At 42.3% G+C, this 23,496-nt stretch overlaps 1 protein-coding gene across 5 annotated transcripts in view; it reads left to right on the top strand.

Annotated features, from left to right (window-relative positions):
- mctp1a (multiple C2 domains, transmembrane 1a) overlaps nucleotides 1-23,496 on the top strand; it is a 152,735-nt gene that overhangs the window by 115,762 nt on the left and 13,477 nt on the right. For 3 of the 5 annotated variants that reach the window (XM_074670737.1, XM_074670736.1, XM_074670741.1), the window contains 2 exons: nucleotides 9,833-9,889; nucleotides 17,007-17,105. In XM_074670737.1, coding sequence (XP_074526838.1) covers nucleotides 9,833-9,889; nucleotides 17,007-17,105 — 156 coding nt within the window. The remainder of the gene's footprint in view (nucleotides 1-9,832; nucleotides 9,890-17,006; nucleotides 17,106-23,496) is intronic. The other 2 variants (XM_074670740.1, XM_074670738.1) reach the window with 1 other exon arrangement.

Genomic DNA, 23,496 nt, shown 5'->3' with positions numbered 1-23,496 from the left:
AATCATGGCCAGGCACATTCGGGGAGCAGAGAGTGAAACAGAGAGAGGGAGCTGGACTGTGGAGTGAGCGTGAACAATGAAGTGATTAATTTTAATAAGTGCCTTTTTCCAAGACTCGGTTGGAAATAACCAGTTAACAGACTCAGATTTTCCCGCAGCCTTTCTCCTCCATATGTGTATATTTAACTCTTCATAAGGATCCTTTAGGTGAGATTGGATTGGAATTGAAGGGATCTTAAATTCAGGCATCATAATGAACTGATAATGAAACCATGTTGCTACGTGTGAATAAAATATTAATCATTTAAACTTTTCATGACCTTTCAAAGTCCTCAGAGATACTGTTTGGTATTGGGAAGCCTTTTTTAAGTTTTTTTTTTTAATCTAAGAAGTTCATGACTGGATAGGAGAAAGAAAAAACCCTTCAAAAAGAGATTCAGGCTTCTGCTTCTTGACAGCAGCCTGATGGCTTTACAGTAGTTTTTGTTACATACTCAAAATAATGATTTCTTACACAGAATTAAATTTGCTAAGAACTAAAAGTTGATAATTCCATATAAGTTGAAATTGAAATAAAGCTCCTGCTTTCTTATCGCAGACCTTCATTACAGAGACCGTCTTCGCCTGTAGATGGCGACATTGCTTGACAGAAATTCACTCTCATGCCCAGTGTGTTCAGTTCCCCCCACCTGCTGCTCGTATTTATCCACTCCTGATGGTATTCTTTTCCCATGCACTTCCTGATTAAAATGAAGCAACATATTCTCATAACGTGCCACTCACTTCACATATGAGTAAGTACATGTAACTCCTACTTCATGCAGAATTGCTTTTCTGTCTACCCAGAAAGAGACCATTGTTAGTCAAGTACCTCAGGAATTGATTGAAACATTAAGACATGTTGATACTTTTAAAGCAAGTGCTTTTTGATATGACAATATAACAAAGTTTTACTGCAGCTGAAGATGAGAGGAGAAGAGATAGGGACACTTAAAAATGTAGCGAGCTCTGGTCACCTCACTGTTATTTGATATGTACTCAGTGTTTAAGACTAACTTTAATCAAAATACTTTAAAACTAAACAAGCACCATTTTCATTCTTTGCTATCAACTCCAGCTAAAACCACACACATATGACAGTTTTGTTAAATTTCTTGCTTACTTGCATGTCTCTTTAATTATTTGCTGAGTCCAAGTTGAAGGTTGCCTCAGTATCACCATCTACACGGTGTGCCTTGGGCATGTTTGGCATATTTGGAGGACTTGTTTTCTTGGGACACTAGGCTGAATGGATCAGCAAGGCCAAATAATGTTTTGTTGCTGTTAGAGAGCTGCAAAGATTCATACGTGACCTTTCAATTAAATGTCTCCACTCCTCTATGGGCATAATCAGCAACAGCTTTAAGTGAGTGTGTTGTGTACTTCTTGTAGTTAGACGGTCTGGATGTGTGTGTGGATGTGAGTGTCAGAGCTAGTGTTGGCTATAAGAGGGTGAAGTGAATTTATAGTGGTGGTGAGAAAGTCAGAGGCATATATATACGCAGTGCGAGAGAATGGGGAAGCAGTATATGATGTATAAGTGAATGTGCAGCTGTGTGCATCATGCATGAATCCTGTATGAATGCTGTATACTGTGTGTGTAATGATGGTTGTGTTCGGCTGTGTGTTGTACTCTGGTATGTTTTATTTTATTCGAAGGTCATGATTCACTCATAATCAAAGTGCACTCACACACACACACACACATATACACACGCACGCACACACAAACATTTGCGAGTGTGAGTCACTCCAAGTCTGTGTTTTCTTGATTCCTTAGCACATGAGTGTAAGAAAGTACATAATGTGTGTAGTAAGACAAAAGTTGTCTCTGTGTGTTTGTGCCTTTGTTTCTGATCAGCATACACAAGTATACGCGTGTGTGTGTTGGTGTGTGATTGTGTGTGTGTAAGTGTGTTTTTGTATTATATATCCAATGAAACAGGGATTAATTGTCAAAGATTAGCACCATTAATGCTCCGTTTCTTGCTGCTGTGACAGTCGTGCTGAGCAGTGCAGCGCAGCATTGCCAACACAAAGAAGCTTCTCTGACAATCATCATCCCTCTTGTCTCTGCTTCGCAATCTTACCGCCTCAGGAGTGGTGAATGAGATGAACCGTCTCTCTAACTTCGTTACAAACTCTGCCTCTTCCTGTCCTTATATTACTGTTTTAAGTAAAACTGGATTAAATACAGGAAAAAAGTAGTGTGCGTTGGTGTAAGCGTTTGCTACTTTCAGACATTTCTGTTTGCAAATGTGATACACATGCACACGCTTACACTCATATTCAGTCACAAGTTTCCCCTGAGTCCTGTCCCTGTTTGTTTTCAGACTGAGTTTCCCAATCTGTGGCAGTGCAGTGAGAGCACACAGTATCTCCCTTCTTTGCTTCCTCTCTCGATCCCCTGGATTTCTCTTCCGAGTCTTTATCGAGCTGAAGTCATGGGCAAATCACTGTTCCCCTCCTGCACTTGGCAGAAAACATAAAATAATAGAAAGGAAAACAGGGAAAAGGCTTTCTAATTACTTTAAACAACACACCAAATTAAAGCATTGTGCTGAGCAGAGCAAGGGGTCAGCATCCGGAGCGCCGTGGTTTTCCAGCAGTCTGGGGTGAGGCTAATGCCAAAGGAATCTCTGCTGAACTCGCTCTGACGGGTGAGAGAGAACGAGAGAAAGAAATCAAAAAAAGTGTACACTTGAGTACAGACTTCCTAATGAAATGAAAGGCCTTGCTTCATGCTGTCGGGTTCAATGTGAGGACCCTTCTCTGATTCTACACCACAGCCTCAGTCCACAGCCCTGTCTATGGCAAATAAACAAACACTGTGTTCTCTACATGCTATAATTCACCACTCAGGGTCACTGAGTGTTGTGTGGTTACATGCTGCTTTGCAAACAGATCCTGGATCAGAGCTCCTTACCCTCGCCCCAACCTTGACCAGTACCTGCTAAGCAGTCTGAGCGTCCTCAGAACAGCGATTAAAGCAGCGATGCACCAGAGAGGTCACTGACCTCCTCTCTTATCATGTAGCACTCTAACCTATGAACCCTGACTCTTTAACACTGTTAGCTGACCTGTGTGTCATGCTGTAACATGTTCTCTGTTGCAAAGAAACAAAGAAGAGGACCTTTTACTCCTCTGAATACATGCAGGGCACTACTTTTTCTCTTTGACTTTCAAGGCTGATAGTACACCATGAAGGAAGGCCCACCCTAGCTTTCTGCCTTTGTTTGGAGTCTCTCATTGTTGTTAGGTGGTGGAACACTTAAATGACATGACCCTCTCTTCACTAGCTCTATCTTGTTTTGAAACCTGGAACAGCTCCGGGCTCAGATCAATCCCGAGCTTGTTGCAAAGGAAGCTGCCGATAGGCTGGGCTCGGTCAACCAGAGGACAGGCAGCTCTGCTGGTTGAGAAAAAGATTCCAAGGTGTTCATGTACTGTATGTGCCCGCCTCTGTAAATGTATATGATGGGCGTCAGGTTTAAGAAGGAGGAGCACATCCCAGTAGTAATGCTTTCTGGCTGTTCAGTTTGCCCAGAAAGGCCCTGGCCAGATGTTATGAAGGTGTTAATTTTAGTGCAGGCTGACGTGAAGAGCATGGTGATGTCTCTTTCTACCACAAGATGACGGGCAATTAGGCCTCATGACACTGGAGAACTATCCTCTTTATCCAATCCTTCAGACCATTACATAGATTCACCCACTGGATCCACCAAGCCATTACAGCAGAGTAGACCTTAATGGCCTGAAGATACTTCACACACACATGCCTCCAACAGTGAGGTAGAGCTGGCGTCTTTGGCTCCACTGTGTGCTAATTAACACTACATAAGAACGAATACAGTGATAAATTTGGATGATAGAGTCCTGCTCTCTCTTAAAATACAACAAAATATATACTTTTCTTCTAGCATCCCCAGCTTATAATTTTAATGTTTCTGTGTTTTTCTTTTTTTAGTATTTTCATCATTGCTTTTCTGACTGTGAAGAACTCACTGTGACAGCAGAGTATTGGAGTTTATTCATTAGTGTAAAAATAATCTGGTTTATCTCCAAGATATCAATATTGTCTGATATCTCAGGAACATTGGATCATTTGTGTAGCAAGACTTCCACATTTCATCTTTTCTATTTTCTCCCTCATTGTACGTCTCAAAACTGCTTTTCTGTGTCTCTAAACAACCTGTGTCTTGACATCTGCCCTCATTAAGAGCCACGCACAACACAGGTAGAGACGAGTAAATATTAGGAAAGCTGGGAGGAAAAGAGGAAATGCTGCCTATTATACCGCAACTTGCTGAAAGTCACACCTCCACTTTTTCCTCCTTAAAACCCCAATTCTGGAAAGAAAAGGAGAAAGAGAAAAGGAGATGGAGTGGGAGCAGGAGACAGAAAAAGACGGAGAGGCATTCAGAGAGACGGAGGCAGAAGAAAATAGCGGTGGATGGCAGGCACTCCTCAGTGTGGAGTCAGACATGGCAGTTGGTGACAGGTGACAAAATCAAAAGGTCATGTCACTTTTAACTGGGAGCGCCTGTGCCCCACTGATTTCCCCCGTGCCGCCCCGGCATCACCGCGCTCATCTCTGCTCCTCTCTGCTCCTTGTGCTGCCTCTCTGTCTCTGCTAAACTGGCAGATAGGATGGCAGGCTGGCAGGCAGAAAGACAGGCGACGGGCAGAGTTTGAAGCGGGACGGGAGCATCGGGAGCATCAGGAATGGCACTGCAGAATCCTCCCAGCCTCCCTTTTCATCATGTTGTCTCTCTTTCTCCTCTTTTCCCCCCATTTGTCTAACTCCCTTCATCACACTGAACCTTTGTAACTGTCTGTGCTCTTTGCTAACAACGTCAGCAGCTCAGGGTGTCTGCCTAAGAGCTTGTTGTTGTTGTTTTGTCTATACAGTACACCCGCTGTAGTTGTTTGCAGCTTTTCAGTTTAAACCCTAAGCCAGCAGATGTAAGTGTGTACAAATAGATGCACATCAAGTGAGTACCAACTCCATCTCTCTTTTCCACAACTATCAAAAAACAGCAAGTCGGTACCAAGTTTCATCTGCCTGTGAAAGAAACATCTAATCCTTGGATTTACTGTATTTACAGGCAATGACAACAATGAGGGAGGAGCATATAAAAGTGTGGTTTGTCTGGATGAAAGGCCAGATCTCTGTCCAAACACACTCACTATTTATTTGCAAATAAGCAGTGACAAATGTTCATTTATGTCAGTAGTGCAGCACTACGCTACAACTCAATCTTTCCAGCGCTCCAGATTTGGTTATGCCTTCATGAATATGGAGCCGCCCTTATCACCCCCATCCCCCGCCTCCAGCTCCGGTAGCACCCCAGCCTCACCCCTCTCTAGCCCCCTGCTGGGTGAGCCCTGGCTGGGGCAGTGCAGATGGATGGGCCCCCCTCTGAGGGCCACGGCTCTGACAGCTTGTGAAGGGCCCGCGTGGGTCAGCCAGGCTCAGCCAGCAGCCCTTATCAGACGCACAGCCCTCCCCCAGTCTATGGAAACTGTGGTGTAGGCAATATGCACATGCACACAAACACACACACACACACACGCACGCACAAACTCATGGACAGTGCATACCAAGTAGGGCCTTGAGATCCCCCAGCCAGCCAGCCGACCAAACCTCAGCAGCTGGAGAGGTTAAAACCCCCTCACGTATCAAAGAGGAAGAGCAGCAGGAGTACGAAGGGAGGGAGGGAGAGAGGAGCGGGAGAAAAAAGAAAGAGAAAGTATATCTTCATGTTCGCTGGGATGTCTGCCTCAGCGTCAATTCCCCCTGCGGCTGTCATTGGGAAGGTTAGGAGGGGAGATAGTGGAACTCAGCCTGGCCAGGGAAAGGGAAGGGTGAGCTCAGAGGTATTTCAGAGAGGGGGTGAAAATGATGTGGTTACTACTCCAGGTAGTAGATTTTTAGTTTCCTCCATGGAGTTGTGCTTGTACTTGTTTCATAGATCCAAACAGGACCTGTTCTGTTTCACTGCATGGAGAAGCATCTCTTTACTTTCAGTGCTTCTTTCTTTAAGTCTTTACAAGCTAAGTTTGGTTCAAAATCTTCAATACTACAGCGTTATAATTCTGTCTAATAAATTCTTCAATCTTTTTTTATTTCAGGATTTAACTCTTAAATTCTATTGTTCCTCTTTCTTAAGCAGGATTAGTATTGAGTGTTATCTTTTAAGGATCACCTTTATGAACACATTCAGCCTTGAGACAACAATTTCGTAAGTCTAACTTTGCAGTAGTACTATCTGTACTTCTAAGACTGTGCTCTCTGTCCTCCATAGGATAATACTGAGGCTTTTGTTTTTTAAACTAAAGATAAAACCTACCTCTGCAAGGCAAGAGGAGAATAAACACATTGAAGATGTCTTCGTTTTCTACCACAAAGTTCATGAACTCAGCAATGTCCTTGTAATACTTGCACCCAGCTGAATAAGGAATCCTTTGTCCATCTGTGAAGGAAGAGTTCACACAGGAAAAAAATACACTCAAACACTCTCCTGCTTCTTTTCTCCTGTTTTTCTTTCTGTCCTCAAAAATTATAAAAGCTTGCAGGGGTAAGGGTTATAGGGAATACTGGACTAAGTCTGCAATTTGGTTTGTTGCTGCTTTGTTTTGACAGCAGTGCCATTAAAGCTCCAGTAAGGAACTTTTGGGTTACATTTATTTCAGTGCCCCCCTGTGGACAAACTGATATTTCCTCTTCCTTTACTGATTTTGTCCCATACTTGAGTTGGAATTAATACATCTTGTAATAACAGTGTTTTTCAAATCCAATGGAAACTCTTCCTAGGAGCTTTAAAGACTCAATTTTTAAATAAAATATAACTTTTTTTTAAGTTATTTTTGTTTGAGTGGGGAGTGACATGCAGGAAAGAGGTCACAGGCTGGATTCAAACCTGGGCCACCTGTGCAAGGGCAAACCTTAACCACGAGGCCATCTGCGCTCTTAAAATACAAACTTTTGTATGTAAAAAAGTAAGCCATTTACTTTATGATGCCCCATCCTATATTTTCTTTTTCAACTGAGATATGGAAAGCAATCAGTCTTTTTTAACCATTATTTAAATGTAAAGGGAAAGCGTGTACAAGAGTAAATGTGAGTCTGATGTATCTGGGCCTGATGGCCTTACTCTGCTTATATGCATCACGAGAAAATTCATCAAATCAGCTTTTTAAGCTTTAACCATGAAGGCCAGCAGATTTATTCATGCTTTCACAGCCATTTGAACTCTCAATGTCATTGCACTCAGATATTTCTTTTGTGTGTATTTTACTTTGTCACAATCTTTGTATGTATTTACCGGGCACAGTGTAATCTGGAAGAGTAGCCTGCATCAGCCCTGTATCATTTGAACAGGTCTGAATATGTTAATCCGCACCTCAGTAGATATTGAATTGACTGGAGCAGCTCTGCAGGCAATGTGAGCTCCTCACGATCCTGTCGACAGCAAAGCTTTGATGCTGCCGTGCTGTAATGATAGTAATTCAAACAACATGATAATGGGTGGATAAGCAGACAAATGATATCATACACCAAACAGGTCTTAGAAAGAGAGAATAAAGACAGAGAGAGGGGCAAGAGGAGAAGGAGAGGGAGAAAGAAAGATGTTTGGAATTCATCTGCAGCACAGAGGTAATTTATATCCTCTGTTACAGAGACAGTAGCTTCAGTGCACACATTTAGCCGTGGCAATCTTCAGGGCAGATGACATGTTCCATGTCTTTTTATTTATTAATTTTACACTGTGTCTCATTGCAGGAAACATGACTTCTGTGTGTAACCAGAGGCGATAGAGGAGAGAAAGCAGAGCAGAGAGCAGAGGGAGACAAACGACTCTATCATTCTCTCTGTCTCTCTAGGTCATGCTTCTCCAGCTAGCTCATGCTCATTCCCTTTGTTTAAAGTTTGGAGCGTGTGCCAGCCGTGCCCTAGTAAAGCCTCTGTACGGAGGAATCCATTATGTTTGTATTTTGGCATGGGTGAAAGGATTTGGGAGGAACCATGATGACTTTATAAACAGTTATAGCTCATTTGTTTAGAGATGCCAGAAGGCTTTCGTTTTACAGTATCAGTTCAACATCTTTTGCCTCGGCTGAGTGCAAGAATTCCGTCTCTGGTGTTTAAATACTGTAGCATTGAATGTCTTCTGTATCAATAATGAGAACGTGAAGTGTGAATAGTTGGGCTTATTTGTCTAGACACTGATGGAGTCTCAGTGAACTGGGAATAACCAGTTGCTCTGCCTTAACTTGTTTAAAGAGAAGATTGCCACGCAAAACTCTTTGTCCCAGTGTCTTTGAGCTATTATAGATGGTACACACACACACACACACACACACACACACACACACACAAACACAAACACACACACACACACACAGACACACACTATTGACTCTACCCTCTCAACTCTGCTGTTCTGAACTCCTCTTTGTTTGTGTGGGAAGCTGCATTTACATAAGAGGCTTATGTCAGCCGCCACATTGCCCCCCCTCCCTTATTCCGATGAAAAACAAAAAGGACAAAAGCTATTGTCTTGTTAAGTAATGATTTTTGGATTTCTCCAAACTAGTTTGTGCTGTATGGAGGTGGTTCGGGGGTTGTGGTGATGTTGAGGCTGTGCGAAGGTTTTTTTGGGGGGTTGGGGTTGCTAACGCAGTACCACAATGAGAGCAGATAAATGCTGAAGCTGACAGCTGTGGGGTTTATGATATGGTTGTTTGTTTATGTAAATTAAGAGCAATGATTTGACCTTGGTTTGATGAGTGATTGACAAAAAAAGAAAGTGGATCAGAGATGCAGCTCTGATCTGACGTTTGCGCCCCATTGGCACCAGACTACACATGTGAACTTGTGCATGCTAACAAAGACACACATTTCAAGTACTGCATCAGTAAACAGTAATCGGATATTATTTCATCAAACACAGAAGGCTACGCAGCTCTTTCCATACTTCCCCAAGCCACTTGTTTATTAGCTTTCTTTTATAAATAATACAGAAAAGCTATGACTTACATGTACAGTCATTCTGTTGGACAGCCCACGTATCCATATGTGCCTTTGTGTTGTGGTTCTGACTGTGTGCACATATGTATGTCATTTTTCCTTTGTGTTGTACAGTATGTTTCATGGTATCTTGGGGCCTCAGAGCTACACCAGCTCCAGTTTCATCGGTTTTGGACCACTGAAGCACATAGTTGCTGTTCTTTGTGACTTGCTCTCTTTGCTGCAGGCTTTTCTTCTCTCTTCTCTCGAGGAGCATCTCTCTGAGAGAGGATGTGAATCTATAGATAGATGAATGTGAAGCGATAGGAAGGCTGACAGTAGAGGTGAGAGAGTACTGCAAAGGTTAGCGAGGTCGGACAAATCAGAAAAAAAGGAGATCTGCTGGCGTATCCCTCTGAATGGTGTGACTGCTTTTGAGTGGATGAACAGACTTTAATCTTCAGTCCTTTGAAATTCAAAGGCAAAGCATTTGCTTACATTTCCAGAAATGTTGACACATTTAAACAACAGAATGTTTCTAAAATTAAAATCTAATTCTAAACATTTCAGAGGATTGTGACATCTGAGCACACACCCACCCAGTAGTTTTGCTATCTGCATGCTTACCATACTCATTAAGAAACTCCAGCATAACCAATCAGCTTTAATACGCCTCTTTGGCTGTTCTGATTATGTTAACCCTGTGTTATCCTTGTACATATCTGTCCTGTAGCTGTTGTATAAACATTTTTTTTTTCATCTCTTGTTTCTCTTCCTTAGCAAGCGGTAGAGGACCTGCTTGAGGACGAGGATGAGGACTTTGACAAAGATGACAAGGTAATTATGACTTGTGTCAGGGATACATTTACACACAAACACGTGCACCAGAGACACTGCCTCAGGAGAGGTTGACACTGCTTCATATACTGGAAACACAAACAGACAGATGAAATGAGTCCATCTTCCCCTCCCATCTCCTCCCCAGTACAGTTTTTCTCTGTGCCTGAGGCAGGAACACATGTAAAGAGATTGTCCAACCTTCTCACCTCTTGAAAAGTTTTCTCTCTAAATACCCACATAGCACATTTCTTACCTTTCCTTCTTGTGGTATGCTTTCTATTGCAGCTTCCATTGCATTTCGGCACACTATCCTTAAATGTCTCTTTTTCTCTTGAACTCTAAACCAAATTTACTCCTCTAACGTTAGTGCTTCAGCCCTGCTTCCTGAGAACATGCAGGAATATAAAGTGCTTAGTTAGCTATTTAGGTCCATTCACCGCTCCTTTATGTCCCAGTAAAACAGCATCTGGGCTTGTCCAGACACTATCAGGTAACAACAGGTGGCTGCTTTACTGCCTCCGCTCGTTTACACTGAAGGAACAGCTACTGAAACAAATGCTACTGGATAGGATACAGTACTATGTCAATGTTGCACCTGGGAATGATAATTGGTAGAAATGGTGCAGATTTATCTAACCACCGGGTTTGGCGAGGCAAGTCTGAAATGGAAACTGTTCTGTTTGCTACTCCAGTCTGGTGAAAGTCTAGCAGTGTTGAACAAGGGCAGACTCATAATATAAGCTTCATGTGAAATCCTAACCAGTTACTTTTGAAATCTTGGCTGAATGATCTGGATCTTGCAGGAGCCGATACTTGACGCCTTACAGCCACACTCCAGCAATAAAAAAGGTTGGAAGGCTAAGATGTGGTAAATTGCATGGTCTGTTTTGGTAATCTCTTTGAATGAAACTCCAGCTGTTTCAGTGGTAATTGTAAAGGCCTTTGACATGGCAACTTGATATTTAAAAATCATTTTGCTTGGGGACACTGTATACTGAGTTTACTTAGGCAACTTCAGCCTTGCTACAACCTCACCCAATTTTGAAGGGTCACAAGTTCGTGGCTGCAACAGAAGGGTTAAAAAAGCACGTTTTTGGGGCAGATGGTCAAGTAGTCATCCCACCGGTATGTCAGGCAATCAGTCAGCCTGTTTGGCAATGAGCACATGAAGATATGTGAACATTACAACCTCTCCCACAGTGATTCAAAAGCAGAGTTTCATGGCTGTGAAGTTTCAAGGCTGAGATGTACAGCTCAGAAGGGGGTTTGACTGACTGACTGAAGATATGCACCAGACAACCTTGAACCTTCTCTTTTTTTTTTTTTTACCCCATCTTTCTGCTGCCCTCCATTAATGCATTTCCTACCTCCTCCCTTGGAAAAAATAAAAATAGAGGCATTTGAAAAGCTGCAGATTATATGAAATACATTTGGACTTTCATATTGAAATGAGGTGCAGCAGCAGCTTCTGCGGCCTCTGTCAGATTTGGTGCCAAACTGATTATTCCACATAAGAGGGCCCTGCTCTCTGTGCTCACACAGGGCTGGGATGCTGGATAGCACAGACGCCACAAAGGCTACAATTTACCAACTCTAGCTTCATACATTTTGATCTATTGCTCCCCTCAACTGTTAGCATTTCATTTGAGCCGTAGGGAAGTTGAAAAGGGGGCATTTTTCTTTTTTCTTCGCCTACATGTCTCTCCCCTCCCACTCTCCTTCTACCCTTCCTTCAATCGTCCCCTTTGCGGCCTTTTTTTGCTTTCATTCTTACACATACTCACTTTTTCTCTCTTTCCTTTGCACCCCTCTCCAACCTGGTTAAGTGCAGAACAAATGAGGTTTCAAGGCTTAACAAATTTGTCTTTTACATTGGATATGAAGTCTTTTACATCGGATATGAGGTGCAGCTTCATATTGTATGCGTGAGTATGAAGGTCGGGTCAAAGAGAACCTCTTTTATGGCACAGGTCTATAGGGGAGAGAGGAAGAAGAGAGAAAGAAGAGAGAGAGGAAAAAAGATTAATAAATATGCCAAGGCCTCATTTTAATTGAACTTGAAGCATATGTTGCAAGTATGTACAATCTGTCCCAGATGTTTACTCCGGCCATGTGCACAGCTCTTCCCATTGCACCACAAGGCAGCTATTAGCTGGATAACCTTTGCTCCAGAGGCTAAATGGGGTATTACATGGCCAAAAAGTAGAGCACCTGTTTTTCATTGCATAGAGGACCCCTTGCAGGCTTTTTGCCTTGGATCACCACATGTGTTTTAACTTAGCAGATTGTTGGGCAGACGTGAAAAGTGTCTTTCTTGTGAGCGAGCATTGATATTAGTCACTTAATCTCAATGAAAGTCCCGCATCTAGACTAATTGATGGGGACGGCTCAGTTGTTAAAGCCAAGTGGGCAGCCTCATGAACAGTAAAATGTTAGACATGAGCTGAAGTGTTTGTTTTTTTTAACCTCCTCTCCACCTCGTCACTGTGAGTTCCTCAGTGTGAATGTGTGTGTTTTTGCTTACTTTTAACAAGGAACTATCTCTATCTCTCGCACAAAATAAAAAGTATTAATAATAAGAGAAAAAGGAGTAAGAAAATAAAGAATTCATATTACAAGATTATAGTCCTGCTCCAAAAAGAATAAAGTTGTATTATCACAATAGTAACTTTATGAAACAGAGGTCCTAGTTAAAGGCTATGGTTACTCTACATGTAGGCTGTAGTGTCAATCTGAAGATGGTAAAAGATCTGCAACTTGCACTAAAATAAGGGACGTGGGTTATTTTGGGAGGTTAAATTTATCTGAGGATTTATAATCTGAGGACAAACAGTGGTTGCAGAAATGAAAACCAGCTACCTGTTAGCTTGCTGGTCTTTAGTACAGAGTCAGTTCCCTCTCAATCTATTCAAAAACCTGATACTAATGACACCCTGGTTCTGACGTACTGAAGTATTCATTTTTAATGACATTCACATCTAAACATTACTCAACTAAGTGGTGTTTCTTTGTGCAATCAAAACACCAAAGATCTTATCATTCAAAAGAACTGGCATACAAGCAGGCAGAGGTATTATTTAACATCATTGCCAGTGGTTTAACACAATCTTTCGGTAAAACAAAAAGCACTTATCAATGAAAGTGAATCTGTAACTCGGACAAAGCGTAAAACTTTTAAATTTTTGACAACTTCTTTTTTTCTTTGCAAAAAATGTCCCCGTTCCCCAAAATATAAAAATTAAATCATTATTCTTTCGAATAACTGATCTAACTTATGTAGATGACACTGGGCCCTCTGTACGTTTTTAGACCTTTTACAGTGTCTTTGAACACAGCTTGAAGTTACATTCTTAGTCTGGGACAGAGTGTGATAACAGAAACCTGCTGCTCATCGCTCTGTTCACAGACTACATGCTGCAGGTGCTTCAGTGTGCGGTGTAGGCTGTGATGTAGGCTCACTGTCCAGAGCTGAGGCAATCACCTCCAGGCTCTGCATGGGTATCAGTGTTTGTGCTGGTAAATGTGTTTGTGTGTTGGTGTGAATGTCTCTGTTGTGTGTGTGTGTCTGTGTCTGTGTGTGTGTGGTGGCTCAGCTGCCTCCCAAAAGGGGAGCTTACTGGAAAAAGGAGGAGAGCGAGAGAGAGACAGACTGAAAGAGTGAGGAGATTACCCTCACACGGTTGACTGGTCACTGAAGCGCTCGTGCTCCGCTCAGCTAGGCTCCACTAGCCTCAGGAGGACCTGACACAGATAAGATACACACTGCAATCATGTCCTGCTCACGGGCTTACTGCTCGGTGCACTCCCTCTCTTTTCTCCCTCAATGTCTATCTATCTATATCTCTCTCACACACACACCTACACACACGTCTACACATACACCACTTGCACCATGAAAAAAAATCTCTTCCTCTCCATTTTCCAGCTTATTTTCTCCCCCCTATGAGCAAGTTGATAGTTAATTTACACTCGACTTAATTCATTAAGATGATCAGATTGATTCTTAAAATGTTTATTTATGATGAAGGAAAAGCCCAATTTTGTCTTATTTATGGAACAATCCCTGAGGCATTTCTTTCAAACCAGCATTAAAATCAGATTTCATCCCAGATTTGAGCCAAGAAGTAACTTTTTGTGTGGTTTAATTTTCTTTGAGAGAGCTTATTATGCCTCATAGGATTAAAAACAACTTTGTATAATTTAAGACTGTATGACTCATGTAAAACATTATGTCATAATGCAGCTTTTTTCTCTGACATTGCACTCAGGGTGGGAAGCTCAAACTGTTATAAAGTAGTTCTGCTGCATTCAAAGTTTTAAGCCATTTAAACTAAAATTCGTGGCCGAAGTTGAATGAAATATAAATGTTTGGCCAAGTATCGAATGCGGATGCTAAGTTTGACGGGGCTCAATGTGCTCCACAGGCCTCTGAAAGCCAATGTCCTCCATAACACTAAACAATTGATCATCCAAAGCCATGAACTCCATGACTTTCTTTGTAATTCCGTTTGCTTTGGCACCGCCCTGAGCAAACTATTTCGTCTTCAAAGAGGTCGGCTCAGCATGCTGTTGAGAGTATTTGGCTTTTAAATGGCAAATTTAAGCAGTAGTGTTAAAAGTCTTTGCAGAGGAACTCTTTCTAGATAGTTTTGTTGAATACTCTTTGCAAACTGCAGTTCTTTTCTCGTTCTTCAACACTTTAAAATGTCTCCACACCGCCAACATTTTTCAGAAGGTGAGAGGTCACCTTGTTACTACATGTTGTTTAACTGCGTCATTGCGTCACATACCACTATTCGGCCTTGCTTTCAGCTCATTCCACTGGATACAATATTCGGTTACCCAGTATTCGGTGCATCCCTAATTTAAACAGATAATATAATCAAATCAGTGATCAAAGTCTTTGTGTTGACTTCGTCCCTGTATGATGAGGCACATGTCTTTGACATGCTACACATTAACAGAGGTCCCTACAGGCCTCCCTGAACAGGGTGAACTTGTCATCTGTGTCAAACTGAAAATGAAGGGGACATCTCTGTTGTCTAGCTTTTTATTTCATTGTTATATTTGTGAAGCAGATAAACTTTTTCTTTAGAATGTGCTACACAAATAGGTTTCATATACTTACTAAATGCCCTCAGTTTAGCCAAAAACCGTATGGGTAGTGGACAGAGAAGCTACAGAGTAACAGTGAGACACTACACTTCAGCTATATTTGGCTTACCTTGCCTTATTGAGTCACCGTTACGATCACCAAATTACTCTGAATGCCAACATTAGCTGTTGACTGATGGTATGTTGGCCATTAACTGTGCTTTTATCTGAAAATACAGATATGAGAAATGTAAACAGCTGAGAAATGATGCGATGTATGTATTTTTCGTAGATTTTTAACTTTCCCACCTTGAGTGAGCTTTCAGAGGCTGCTGTGTGAATTTGGTGAATTCAAACCAGCCCACAAAAGGTTCTGGCGTGTTAAAATGTATGCCTAGTTTCATCATGGTATACAGTATTTCTTCTCTTTGATGAGTCCGCTGTGTACATAGGACGGAGCACACGTGATCTTCTCTTTCTTCCTCTCTCCTGTCACACAGCTGTCATCCAACACCACAGTATCTCTTTATCCTTCTCATCTACAGTGCTGAGACAGCCATTCCATCCTTTACTGTTTCCCCTGTAGGCATGACTTATGCACAGACACACACAATCATGCACATGAGTGTGTTTGTCAGTGGTTATCTTGGAAGTAAATTCGAGGTAACTCCTGGCGTTTTGCAAATATCAGCACACATATCCACTTCTAACCTCCAGGCTTCACAGACATACTAAGTATTTGGTTTTAACCTGACTGACTCTGCCTGAGCTGCTGCCTTTTTCCTCTTTGTATCTTTAAACAAGCGTCTCTGCTCTCTCCTCTATGTAATATTGCCGAAATTGTGCCACACACTTTATATCCATGTGAATTTAGTTAAAACAGAGCAAGTTTTCTGACTTATCTCCAGATTGCACATGGAGCTTTGCAGCACCTTCCGAGCCCTGGCACTCTTCTCTCAATCCCAGTCACGGCACCGCGCCGATCCCTCAGATAGCAACATGGCATAATGTAATTGGACTAAAGAGAGCGCTGGGAATTATATCAATGCTCTGAAAAAAAGTGTGACTGAAATGTTGTTTCTGGGGAGGCTATTGAGCTTGTAATGCAGTGGGGTTGTCCTCAGGTATCAGGGGGGTTTGGGCTGCTGAGGAGAATGGGAAAGAGGGGAAGAGAAAAAAGTTTGAATGTCTGTGTTCTTTTCTTCTCACCGCCTGTGAAGGATGAAAAGCGTCACGCTGTAAAAGATGCTTTGACTTTTCCGCTTCATTTTTCTTCCCATCTCACAGTCTCTTTTTTTTTTCGTTGCTCAGCGGAGACGCTGGTAGGAACTGCATTTTAATCATGTTTTGCTAATAGAGGGAGGAATGAAAACAAAAAGGAGGGTGAAAGAGGCATGGAGGGGTATTGTCTTTCTATGCAAAATACACTGCATTGTTTGTTTGTTTTTCCTCTTTGTCACACACACACACATCAGGTGGATCATCACTCACTATCTCTATTCCCCCCAGATACATATCTCTTCCTTTGTTCCTTTGCTTTCTCTCTTTTCTCCTTCGTTCTCTGACTTTTTGCTGCTCTTTTTACACTCCTACTTTAGCTCTGGCCTTTGTTATTTAAATACAACTTTGTTTTTTGTTGCACTATGGTTCTTTTTCCTTGTTAGACAGCAAACCTTAAGCTTAGTACCAGCATTGGTTCACACTCATCATTGCCCTCATAAACACAATATACTAACCCCTTACACTTATCAGTGGACTGATGAACAGAAACAAACACAAGCCTCAGATGAGTCCACTAATGCAGCAACTGCCAAGTCAAAACAAAGGTGAGTGTCTAAAGGGTAGAGTACGTGTGTTTCCATCACACTCTGAAAGTCTCTGTGGCGCTGTGGATGAGAACATTGTTATTCCTACCTACAGGCTACAGCCCAGTTCTAATGGCCAAAACTTCTTCTGTAACCCTTTCACCTTAATTTCTCTGGGTTGTAAAGAGAAAATCTCACTGTAATCTATCCACAAGGACCCTAAACCAGGCCCCTGGGAGGACAGCCGTGATAAAAACCATATCCTCGAGGATATGTTGGCTTCCTGGCACTTTGAGTGGATACGAGCGATGGTGGTAAGTGGGCATGTGTGTGGCTCTGGCACTGACTCCCGATGGTGTGTGTTGCTGTCTTCTAGTTTCCTAGTTAGCTCATCGTCTGTCCGGAGGCCTCTGTCTGCCGTCCTGTCGGGGTCTGTGTTGGGTCCCCTGTCCCCCTGTCCGCGTCTAAATCAACACTCACACACTGCACGATCAGCCCGCAACCCAACCCCACCACGAGGCCTGTGCCTCTGCCTGCTCTTTAAGGTGATGGGGGAGCTGATGGGGCTCCAGCATGGAAGGCTGCTCCTGTCTTTTTGTGTGACTTCCCTGTAGCGCTGTAAACCTGTCATGCTGTAGGGTGACAGCCATAGATTGTAGTGCAACAGAGAGTTAACTGTGTATTCTGCTAAGACTTTTGGCTCTGGGGTACTGAAGGGTGACACTGGGAGTGACTTGAGTGTAATTGTATCTGCTTTGGATGTAGTCTGTGCTGTGAGAGGGGCCATAAGGGAATAATATCCTCTTCTATTTAGAGTCTTCTTTTAGTTTTGACAAGCTTTAATTAGCTCCCTTACTCAAATAATGGTTGTTTTCACACCTTATGACCCCTAAGTCACAGATAATAAGCACCTAACAAACTAATTTTCCTAGTGCAGAAGCTTGTGTGTGTATGTGTGTGTATTAGTTTGGGTTGTGGGTGGTGGGGTGATGTGAATGCACTTGTGAGCGCTCTTTCTTAAAAGTTGCAAAAAAAAAAAAGCAGCAAAAACTATTTCATACTGCTGGGGCAAATCCCAGTGCTCATTATGCCTAATGCAGCAATGTCTACTCCCCCAACTGTTATTGTTCTGAATCACATACACGCAAGCAGCTGAACCAACTGAACTTTCTGACTGATGAACTATGCATCAAAGGATTCCAATGAGCTCTCGATGCACTGTAGGTGAGGAGTTCTTGTGTGCTCTCATACACCCAAAGTAACTCTTGTCGTGACTCTTACCAAATAGGATGTTGAAGATGGCACACTCTCAGCCCCCCCGGTCTCTCATTGGACAGAATGTGGAGCACAACACTTGACAGCAGTGTTGTCTGAATTTGAAAGTCAGACATGTTAGAAGGCAGCCGCCACCTTTTCTTTTAACAAGAGTCATAAATCTGTAATGAGCACAGAGAGGATGCATATTTTATTTACTTTTTTGAAGACGTGATCCCCTCACTTCATAGCGATGCACTCTCGCACTGTCGTTTTTTCCCCTTCCAAAACAAAGTTTAAAACAGTGGCTGTTACAGCTGTTCCTATTGCTTGAGTGTCTCTGAACCTGAATATGTGATTAAAGGAGCACCAAAGTTTGCAAGAGTTTCTACAGAGTGAGGTGATGTATCGGTTGTAATTTAACCCGAAGAAGTGTGAAGTGGAATTAAAAGTTGTGTTGTTTACAGCCACAGTAAATTTAATGATAACTGACTTTTGTAGATGTGTAAATTACAATTAAAAGGAAGGCTTAACTACCAAATTTCCGTACTTCATTTAGATATAAAAGAGCTCATTGAACCCTCATGTTGGACTTAAACAAATGATCCAAGATTTTGTGGTGGCATGTTTTCCAAAGCCAGCAGGGAAACAGACACAGACAGACTGACAGACAGGCAGACAGACATACAGACATACAGACGGGGGAGATGGGCTGGAGCAGCTAAACCAGGCCAACAGAGGACAAGAGTAATGTTGTCCCATTCATCACACCCTGCCAGGCTGGATCCTGGGAAGGACAGGGGAAGGAGAGCACAGGAGCAGGGGAGCAGAGGTGAGGCAAAGTGGTTGGATGGTGGGAGGGGGGTCAGGCAGACTGGGGGTGCAGGGTGGGCGGGGGTCGGTGGCATTCAGCAGGAGGTAAGGAAAGAGAAGTGATCAAGCACAGAAGTTGTGGGGTGCTAGTCATTTATGTGTGTGTGTGTGTGTGTGTGTGTGTGTGTGGCCGACCTTGAGCCTGATGGAGTAGCTGGTGTGGTGGAGGTGATGAGAGGCCCCGAGGGGAGATGGGTAAAGATGATCAGTGGCAAACAACCTCCTGCCACCCAGACACATTAGAGCCATGCACACAAGCGCACCATCATAACACCAGAAACCTTTCTCTTTAGGAGAGGAAGCAGAGGTCAAACTGAAAATAAGTCACCACCACCTCCACCTCTTCCTTTTATCCCCTCTCTCTCATCCTTCTCGCTTTTTTTTTTTTTAACATATGTGTATATTTATCCTCGCTGTGGGACTGGTCTTGGTGAAGAGACTAATGAGTACTTTAGACCATTGCTTCTGTCTGCTCCACCTTCAGCTGACAGCCTTAACTAGAGTTTGACTTTGTCTTTTTAGGGGCACTGTGCACAGATATTTTCAAAGAATACCGAGTGAGCATGCAGACACACAGAAACACACTTCTCAGATTCATCCACATGGACCTATGGGAGCGGGACACCCCTTCACATCTTAACATGGCCTTTTGTGCATGTGTGAGCTGCTTGATGAGGGCCAGGAGGACGTGCAGTGCATCTCAACACCCTAGTTAAACGGATATTTTATGTGTTTATGATAAAAAGAGAGGGAGGGAAATACAGACATACTCCCCGCATTCACTCATGGATTAGTTGTTGTATTAGATAAATTATTTATTAAAACCACAGCCTTGAAAAAAAATTGGAACATCTGCTTCTTTCATGTGGTCCTGGCGAGATGCCAGGATGCATGGTGGTATGTGAGGCCAGTCGCCTTTGTCTCATCTTGTTGTCATTTCCTGATAGAGATGAGATGATCTTCTAGGCCACTGGGTTCCCAAAGTTTCTTTTTTTTCCCCTTGGAGACTTCTCTTAAGTCCCAGTGGGTAAAATCAGTGACTCATTGCTCCCTGGTGGAATTTATAAAACCTAAAATAGACACCAGTGACACATTACTCTTTATTTTAAGGGCACATACTGGCTCACATAGCTTCTCTTTGTGTTAAGAAGGTGGTCAACATTATGACAATATGAGTAACTCCATTAAGTTTTGGGCTTAAAAAAATGTCCTTATGTTTCCCAGTGAATAAAAAAGGAAAGATGTATAAATTTGCTAGTTCAAAAAAGTTAATGCAAAATAACCTAACATATCATCAAAGTTAGGCAGAAGACAATTCAAGTTATGAATTATTACATATAATTATTAAAAAAAACACACACAAAATAATTTTCTGTGTATTCATATGCCTTAAAATTTTAATGTTAATGGTGCCAGGACCGAGTGCCCATGAACCAATGAAAGCTTCCTCCTCTCCGAGTAAAAAGTGTTGCACTTTGATCAGTCTTTAAATTATTTCTATGTTTGTGTAATCTCAGTGCATCATTACTTAAGCATAGCCAAATATGTTCATCAGGACAAAATTGCTCTTTTCAATAATCTATGTTAGATCTTTCAGAGAGATAGAAACAAATGAAGCATTAACTAGACGGTGGATGCTGATTGAGTGCACTTTTGATTATTCTGTCGTTCCAAATTCTATCCCAGGCTAAGGAAATTGAATTTGTGTCACCCTAAGGCATTCCTCAACTTGCTCAACTTTTCAGTGTTTTTTTTTTTTCTTCTTTATCCTGGGGTGAAAATGGGAGGGATGCCGACTCCCTCAGCAGTTACAAAATCAACAAGAGCGCTTTCAGATGCCCTCTGGGAGCTACATATTAGCATCCTGTCACGTTTTATATGACATTTCAATTTTTACTGTGCTGCCAGAGTGAGCGAGGCAACAAGAAAAACAAAGAAAAACAGGTGCAATTTTAGCACTGCAGCTACAAGCAGAAGCCGCTTGTGGTTCAGACTCATTTCACTGTAAGATGGGATATATGCTGCTACATTATAAGCGCTGGGTTTATCATTTTTATGACATAACCCAGCAGGGGGAACAGTGTGATCAGAGGTTAAAGAAGTCTCAAATGGCTCTTTGTTTTTCCACTCAGTAGATATAGGACAGATATTTGAGTCCATCGTAATAGGCTGAGTCCTCGGTGACCTCTCACTTGTTTAGCTGTAGGCCTTGGGTCAGTGAAGAACAAACTGTCTTTGCAAAGTTTACAACTGCTCACTTTGCACTTTTGCATTTAAACATAGTCTACCATGAAGCTTTATCTCTGTGAAAGGAAAGTGGAGCAGTAGAGTACACAGAGGCATTGTGCATCTTGTCTTTGTTAAATATTTAATCAAGTGTTTCAAAGAGTTTACCACATTTGTTTGCCACAGTTTACCAGCACGCGCAGTGTGGTTAGCCTAACGTTGCCGTTTCTGTGTAAGAGTAAGTGTGTGTGAGAGAAGCTGTGTTGTCCCTGGGCTCTCTCTGGTGTCACTGAGGGCTGTCTCTCCTTAACGCATGCAAACAGCTCACATCACTTTAACGAGCCTCCCCGCTTCTACCTCTCCTGATGGGTGCAGCGCTCTCATGATGCAGCCTGCACAGTGTAGTTGCACACAGAGTGGCTCAATGCTGAACTGATTGGAGCTTGACTAAGATTTTATATCACACTGCTGCATCCAAACAATGATGCAAACTTTGGACATAACCACAGAGATAAATGCATTGTCTTTAAACGGCATTAAAGGAATTAAAAGAAATCACTGCCAACAAAGAAGCCAGAAGCAAAATATTTCAACCTAATAGGAGTTAATTGATGTCAAAGACTTTCTTTATCATACTGAGAACTTGCTGTGTGCTTTTTTTTTTACTTTATATCACAGTCATGAGCAATGCTTTTGATTTGACTGGCTTTTACCTGAACATTACCTGAATTTAATGTTAGACTAGATACAGTGTAAAACTACAATTAACACTGCAAAGCCTTTGAGTGAGCATTTGAGACACACATTAGTTGAAAAACTAAAACAGCATCACAAAATAAATCCTTGATTGAACTTGTTAAACAAATTTTAAATCTGCTCTGAGATTGTGTGCATATAAAAGCTACATCCTGAATTAAACATTTCAACATTTTGTTAAATATCACAGTTAAAAGGGAGCCTAATACAACCTTGACTGCAATGTGTTTCCCTCTTCATCTTTTTGTAGCGATTCCCTCTCTATCAGTGATGACATTGCCGGCTAAGACAAACTTGCTCAGTAAAGAAAGAAACCGCTTTTAAAAGTCAAGGGCCCTCATCGTTTAATCTGTGCCGAAATATAATATCATTTGCAGGGTTGAACAGCAAGACCAGGTGTGCACATCAACCTTATCTAATAGCTGCAGGGGAGTGTGTGTATGTGTATGTGAGCATATTAGGTTCCATTATAAGAACAGGTTGCCTGGCTCCATATGTGCGCAGTGTGCGGGGAAGCTGGGAAAACAAGGTTCTCCGTGGCCCTCAGTGTTATTGCTACCTCCCGCTTCCCCAAGCCGTGTTTGAAGACAGGAAATACGAGTCAGACCGCAGTCCGAGGGGCATGTGGCAATGGTTTATACCCTGATGACCTCTGACCTCTCCTCTCCACCCCCGCCCGCTCTCTCACACCACTCCCCTGGCCCCCAAACACTCTCCCCTGAGTCTGGGCCCGAAAATAAAACAGCCTGACCCGACCAAGCCCGGCTCGGCCCGGCCTAGCCCAGACGAACACAATAGACCCTGCGTTCTGAGATTTGTTTGAGCAAGGAATGAAAAACAGATGGACTCTGAGAAAAGGAGGGGAAGAAAGAAAGGGAGTCTTGTAAAATATTTGTGAAGAAAAATAACCCAGGGACGCTGTCTAATTATATCTATTTGTCTTGTGTGGTTTTGCTGGGGAGGCCATGTGGTCTCCCTGGCTGCTCCATGGTTCATTTTTCACATTATCTGATCCTGGACGGAGAGAAGAGAGAAGAGCGTGGGTTATGGGGCTGCTGATGGGTTGGTTGGGTGTTTTGGGTCTCAGTGGGAGGGTTATGATGAGGTGGGGGGGCCTCAAAATGTGGTGACGGCCTCTTGGGTCCCAGAGGCTTTGTGTCTTGACTCCTTTCCTGTATTCTTTAGGTATAATCATACAGATTACTCAGAGTTTTGCTTCTCTAATTTAACTACATCTATCCATCTTCACTGATAACACAACCATTGCTTAACACGTTTTTTTCTCACGCAAAAATAGATGGTGGCCATGAGGCACTGTTCCATGATCTTTTGTTTTCTTGTATACTTCTCTTTCTACTGATATGCTTTAGTTACGTTTTTCTGTCAGTTGACTTCACTTCCCAGATAAAATGTTTAATACTTTTAACCCAAGCTTTATTTAATCCTTCTTTTCTAAACTGAATTCTGAGGCATCTTTTACCAAGTTAAATAAAGGGGGGGAATTGCTGTAATAACTTTTCATTCAACATCAACAACCGCCCTTTAAAGACTAATGAGCTGGAGAAGGTTTTTTTTACATTGTCTGCGACACAAATT

The sequence above is a fragment of the Halichoeres trimaculatus genome, unplaced genomic scaffold (genome assembly GCF_033239565.1).
Source record: "Halichoeres trimaculatus isolate MK-OKI-2021-1 unplaced genomic scaffold, fHalTri1.1 fHalTri1_scaffold_5, whole genome shotgun sequence".
Taxonomy (NCBI): Eukaryota; Metazoa; Chordata; class Actinopteri; order Labriformes; family Labridae; genus Halichoeres; species Halichoeres trimaculatus.
Note: the sequence above shows the minus strand (reverse complement) of the source record. Positions and strands in the feature narration are given on the sequence as shown.